Raw genomic sequence first — 6,337 nt, 5'->3', positions numbered from 1 at the left:
GGCTTATATTATGCAAATATAGCTTTAGAGACAAAGTTTTCTTTGTTCTCTTGAAAAATACTTGGCTCATAACAAATACTCTTGAGGCCAGTCACGAACGTGTCTAACAGCCTACCTGTCTGGGTAGGTGAGAGGCCCACAAGGCCCTCAGTGTTGTGAAGATGATGGTGATGATGATGAACTTTGTTGCTGCTTTTGAGCTTGTTTTCAGTTTCTGCTCGGGCCTGCATATAGTGCTACACTTTACACCTTTAAATGTTGTCTTGAAACGAGTTTTACTTCAACTTGCTTGCTCGGCTTAATCAGTGTTGTCCTCCCTGATGACAGAGATGTCCAGCTATTGGCCAAGACCAGGAGGGCACGTCATCTCCATCAATCAGGGACTGCTGTTTCTCCTCTGAGGAATGTCCCCACGGTCGTCCAGCCGCCTGACCATGCGTTACTGGGTGCATGAGAGGCCGGGCATGAAGTGAACCCCCGTCCAATGATTATGCAGGGGAGAGGTGATAATGACTTCCCATCAAGAGTTAACGGCCGAAGGGGAGAATAGCCCTCTGTTCACTGGCTGCTGCCGAGCAAAAGAGGTCACCAGCGTGGACCTGGGCGGCAGGTCTCATCCGCAACTCGGCAGTCTTGACGAGGAGGGGAAACTGGACTTGGAAGTTACCTCAGGATTTAATTCCCCACATTCCCGGTACTTGACTCTCTCCGACAGTTTGGCTCTGTGCACATCTTCGGACAGCCCTCCTCCTCCTCCTCCTCCCCCACCGTGTGAGACTCTCGAGGGCTTCACGAAACCGGCCTGCCCCCACTCGTCCCGTGTCCCCTGGCGGTGCAGGGCGCAGGGGCAGGACTCTCCAGGACGCCGATACTGTGCGTCAAATAACGAGAGGCGACCATCTGGCTTTGGATCATCAAATGAGCAAATTCAAATCTACTCCCTTAATCGCCCCGAAATTCACGTCGCCGTGGGAAGTTCGGCCAGCGTATCTGATACCGATGAAAGGAGTCAAACTTTTGAGTGGATGAGATTGAAGAGAAGTCAGCACCGAGCGGGTAAGTTTTTGTCAAGGAAGACTGAGCACGAGAGGTGGGACACAGTAACCTTGGAACATAATTTAATTCAAGATAAACGAGTTCATGTTTTGTTTTGAGGTTTTGGACAACTTTCATTCATAGTTGGGAAAGTCTGGTCGAAGTTTTCTTCCCGAGCTGGAAAAAAAAGTGAAAAAAAAAAAAAAAAAACTAGCTGACGTGTTTGTGCGTCACCGAGGACAAGTCCTTCCGTCACCAACAAACAAAAGCTGGATTTTAAAATATTTCCCCTCTTTTTCAGAGCAAAGGCGACAAAGGCAGCACTAGCTGTTTACTCGGCGTCACATTTGAATATGCACATGAGGACTCGGTTTCTATTTCCTTAACGGTTCCGTATCCACGTCTGTTAGGTTATTTAACATTTTTGCTCCACCCAGTGCTACAGCCAACACTGTTACATAGACACTGTACACAGAAGGAGGCTGAAGCACAGGGAAAGCGTGCTTGGCTTTAGTGTATATTCAACACAGAAAGTGATCAATTATTCACTTGCCCTCACTAACCAGTAGCCTTTGAATAATTCAACACACCAATGCCTGTCGAGACTCGCAGGAAGTTGAGTAAAACTTACTCTTGTAAGCTGGAGTGCTCCCTGAGTATTGATTAGTTGTCTGTTTGGAATGAAAGCCCTTGTGTATTGATTTCAGTTTGCAGCACCTTTACATGTGTCCACCTTTTTAACATAATTGCTGTCACAGATCATCATTTCCCTGACTGATGAGTGCTGGGCAGAGAGCCCACAGAAGAATACATATACCAGGCTCAGGAAATACCAATAGCCTAGCAGTGTGAGAAATGCATATCAATCCTCAAATTTATGTGGGTTGTAGAAACTTATAAAGATCCTTCAGTTGATCAGTAATGTCAGTTACTGACATTCTGAGTCTCAGTCTGCTTTAAGGCTGCTGCTGACCCAAATGTTCAGTGACCAAAGATGCAGCTTGGCCCATTAGCACCTTGTGGTAAAAGGCCAGTGTTTCTTTGCTTGGCATGTAACAAAAAAAAAGAACTCCTGGAAAAAAATAATGGACTTTACGCATTATTTCTGACACTGCACAAGATAAGAGAATGACAAAACCCGCAAGTCACGGATATTATATTTAAGTGATGCAACGAGCACAAACCTACAATAACCATTAGAAATTTCAGCAGATAATGGTATGCGTTCACACCTTAATAAACAGTAGTTCTGATCATGCCACTGTGAAAGAGGCAAAAGGTGAGGACATCACCTTTGATTTGTCTGGGAGTCATGAAACAGATTAGCCACTCATGTGTTTTGAATCCAAAGCCATTTGCTCACACCCTCCCACGCACACAAAGGCATCTCCTGGCAGTACAGCTAGTAGCTTTGTAACCTTTTTTCTCTATCCCTCTGAAGGGGATCATCTGTAGGAGTAACTCATTAGTGCTACTGTGTAACTTTTAGGAGCGTCATTAGTGAAAGTATGCATTCCTCTGGAGGTTGTATTGGTTTCGGCACAACAAAAAAGTCTCACGTATTCTTCCACATTGAAAAGGCCGCCACAGACTTGCTGTAACCTGATCTCCTGGCTCAGTGTATATACTCCCAGTGCGTCATTCTTCAATTATGCTTTGACAGCACCTGAATTACTGTGGGCTGGATGCCCAGATGACTGAGGCAATGTGTATCGATCTATCCCCTTTCTTCTTCCCTCTCCTTGGCTTGGAAGGCCCTTGCATTCCCTTTGCTGGCCGGCTATTTTTAAGTGTTCAAGTCATTCCTCAAATATTTAGTTTGATTCTTTTATGCCTTCTGGCTGCCATCAATTCTATTATCTTTGGATCCATTAATCAGAATGTGCATGTGATTTGCACTACTGGAAGCTGAAGTTCTTAATTACGTACACTTCCTCTGTATTGGTCCTTGATATTCGCTGCCCTCTGATTCTCAGGCTCAGTTACCTTGACATTCATTTTCTTAAAACGCAGATGCCGACATTTATCCTATAACTGACCTTTCCATCTGCTATGCTTTTCCAAGTGGCTAGAGGCCTGTTAACCTTCCTCTCTATGAATTGTGGTGGGAGACATTGCACTACACCTGGCACACTCACTCCATTATGCAGCAGCAGAACATTTTCTCAGAGGCAAAGACACACACAACGACTACCCACAATGTCAGCAATGAAAAATCAAGATATAGCTGCGGTTCCTGTCATTCATTGCACATAAGTAGCACAGATGATACTTTAATGTGTAACCCAAAAACCTCAGAGGAAAAAAATAGGGACATTTGTCATTAATGTAGTGTTGGAAAGGATTTGTAAACTGTTAAACTGTCATTGACACAGAAAGGCCTAAAGGCAAATTATTAACAATTCTGATGAATACAGTTAATGGACTGTAAACGTTACAAAGTTGTTTTCAATCACCAAATATTTCTGTGACTACTTTCATACATGTCTGCAATATACGGCGGCATCCTTTTGTTTTTTATGTTGTTACAATATGGCCTAGTAAAATCCTGTATAACAGTCCTGCAATAAATGTGAAATGTTCAGATCTCTCAGGGTCAGAGGCGTTGATTCAAATCTCAGGTAATTTTTCACACTGTCCTTTTTTGATGTTGTTGCTTTGGATTGCCATGGTATTTCATAGGTGGTTCTGTTATTATGTCCATGTCTTCAGATAACACATAATTGCCCAGCAGCCACAGATTTTGCAGTGTCCCTATTAGCTATTGGTAAAGTTGAAACCTCAGTGAGTGGAATACATCTTTGTTATACAGACAGAAAAATGGCTCCTGTGTGAAGACTTTAAATCAACAGTGGCTCTGGAGCCAATACCCACAAATCTTGTTTCTTAAAAAAATTATTGAATGTTTAATTATTGAATTAACAGCTCATTACCAAACAAACCTGTCATTACTCTTATTGTATTTCTCATCATGTCGAGGCCACTATCAAATAATATCTATAGTGAATATTTGTCTTTTTTATTTGAGGGTTTGTGCAAAAGTGTAACTACATATACAAATTTTGATTAAAGTTTATTATATAAGAATAGTTTTTCAACTCTGGAATAATTTTTAACTTATTTCCTCGATATGGGCGTGGACAATTTATTAAGAAGGGTTTTGTGCTTCTTTTGTGGGTGACCTCATTGGTCTTGCTGACGACTGTTTTCATGTCCCCTGTTCCCAGCCAGGCTGCACATGACCTGTGGCTTCAGTACTGTTGGCTCGGGATTCGGTGCTCTCGGGGTTGGAAGCGGCAGCATCTGTACACATGGCCGTGCCACGGTGAACGGGGCCCCGAGGACCAGCTTCAGCACCAAGCAGCTGACCGAGCTGGAGAAGGAGTTCCACTTCAACAAGTACCTGACGCGGGCCAGGCGGGTGGAGGTCGCCAGCGCCCTGCAGCTCCGCGAAACGCAGGTGAAAGTTTGGTTTCAGAACAGACGCATGAAGCAGAAGAAATTGCAGAGAGCCGGGCTGCTCTCCGACCAGGGGCCCGCGGCTCCGTACACACACGCCGACACTTTGGACACCTGCCCCTCTCCTGGACCGGCCTCGCTATAACACCTGCAACTGAAGTCCTGAGAAGCAGGAGCTGCATCCTGGTTTACACTGCGAGGGCGCCAGGCTGCAGATGTTTTGATTCGCGTTTGCATCGGTTTCAATCAGGCATCACCTTTATTTGCTTACCACGATGGATGCTTATCGCAAGAAGCGCAATGGCAAGTTTCTTCATGCAAGAACGGGTCAAATCAATTTGTCATCCTCCCCGGCTTCAGACTGGCGCTCTGATTTGAATATTAAAATTCAAGTCATTGCACCGCGCTCCTATCTACACAATGTAAACGGAGATACAAAGTTATATTAATTGTCCATAGAAACGGTGGCAGACTATTTGTTCATGCTTTCTCTACAATTTATTCAGGAACTGACTATTTAAATTATTTATTCAACAGGACACGAGTTTCCTAGTTTTGTTTAAAATAACACAGATGAATTACTTTTATTTATTTACGTTCTGCATGTAATAACATTTATTTCAGTGACACGGAAACACTATACAGTTTTAGTAACTTTTGGAAATAATTCCGCCAACTAACATTGCTGCTTTCTCAAACTATTTACAATTCAGCATTATGACGATTCCTTTGTGTGTTTCTTAAAAAAAAATCACTTTGTCTGTGACAACCCATATTTGAGGAAAAAGTAACATGATATGTGAGCAGATAATTATCACGTTAATTTGGCACAGCTTTACTTCCTATTGTAATGGTCTATATTTTGTTTGACTTTAAGGTAATCCCACGGAAAGATTAAAACGCCATAACTGACTGATAGGTTTATTGATCGCTTGTATTAAGACTATTGATCCATTGTGATCCATCTATTTGAGGGACGAATCTGGGAGCATTTGCATGCATCTGTAACTGCATGTTAATGGAATGAAGAAATATCACGGTCGGGAGTTGTTGCGTCTTTTATTACCCCTATACATGCATCAGAAAATGATAATTTAGCTTGAACACTCATGCGGGAGCAGACAATAAAACGCTGTCTGTGCTGTTTTGCAGATCAACCAATAAATTGTGTGGCCCCAGCAGTTCGAGCAGCTAAATATTCACATCTCATCTCATATAAAGTAAATGATGGTAAACTCGGCCCTTAAACACTGTTCCCGCCATCGCAATGCGATTCTGTCACGTTAATGTCTATTTTAATATCAAGATATGGGCCATCAGCCACTTTATTCCTATGTAAGGGAATATTTTTGTTTAGCTAATTAGCGCTGTTACTACCGGATGAAAATGCTACTACATTTAAAACGAATATTGATCCGAACAAAGGAATTGAACTTTGAAGTGCTTAGTGTTACAAATAAGAATGAAATAAAGCGCTAGAACCAAGACTTATTTATTTGGGTCTTTGTAATCCAAACCTTTAAATAAAAATAGTAATTCTAATAAATGGACAACTGCGCATCTGCAGGGCGTAAAAATGGACATCAAAGCTGCAAGGCCAAACTAATATATGCAGTTACACCAGAGTTCACCTCTCACCTCTTGACCTTTGTCTTGCCTCGGGACAACGATGACCGGGTCAGCGGCTCACAGAGCGAGAGATGGACCATTAATTTGGGTGACCTCAAAGTCTGGGCTTTCTCTCTTTCTTTCTTACGTTTTCGCTCCTTTTTTTCCTCCAACAAGCATCTCGGACCGTCTTTGTTCTGGCGGTGGATCTCTGTGTCCACACAATAATATTTCA

The 6,337-nt window shown here is 42.8% G+C and overlaps 1 protein-coding gene across 1 annotated transcript; it reads left to right on the top strand.

The window, feature by feature from the left end:
* Positions 1–430: 430 nt before the first annotated feature.
* On the top strand, positions 431–5,981 carry hoxc1a (homeobox C1a). Its single transcript, XM_067528191.1, has 2 exons — positions 431–1,056; positions 4,263–5,981. The coding sequence occupies exons 1-2, from the start codon at positions 510–512 to the stop codon at positions 4,637–4,639; spliced, it is 924 nt and encodes a 307-aa protein (XP_067384292.1). The 5' UTR covers positions 431–509; the 3' UTR covers positions 4,640–5,981.
* Positions 5,982–6,337: the final 356 nt, after the last annotated feature.

This window comes from Channa argus, chromosome 13 (assembly GCF_033026475.1).
Source record: "Channa argus isolate prfri chromosome 13, Channa argus male v1.0, whole genome shotgun sequence".
Classification (NCBI taxonomy): domain Eukaryota; kingdom Metazoa; phylum Chordata; class Actinopteri; order Anabantiformes; family Channidae; genus Channa; species Channa argus.
The sequence above is the reverse complement of the archived record's forward strand: the minus strand, read 5'-3'. Positions and strand labels throughout refer to the sequence as shown.

What these genes read in the sequence shown, in the direction of transcription:
- hoxc1a (XM_067528191.1), top strand. Translation starts at nt 510, where the DNA reads ATGACTTCCCATCAAGAGTTAACGGCCGAAGGGGAGAATAGCCCTCTG. An exon ending in GAGAAGTCAGCACCGAGCGG is followed by an intron (nt 1,057 to 4,262) that starts GTAAGTTTTTGT and finishes CCCTGTTCCCAG; the next exon opens with CCAGGCTGCACATGACCTGT.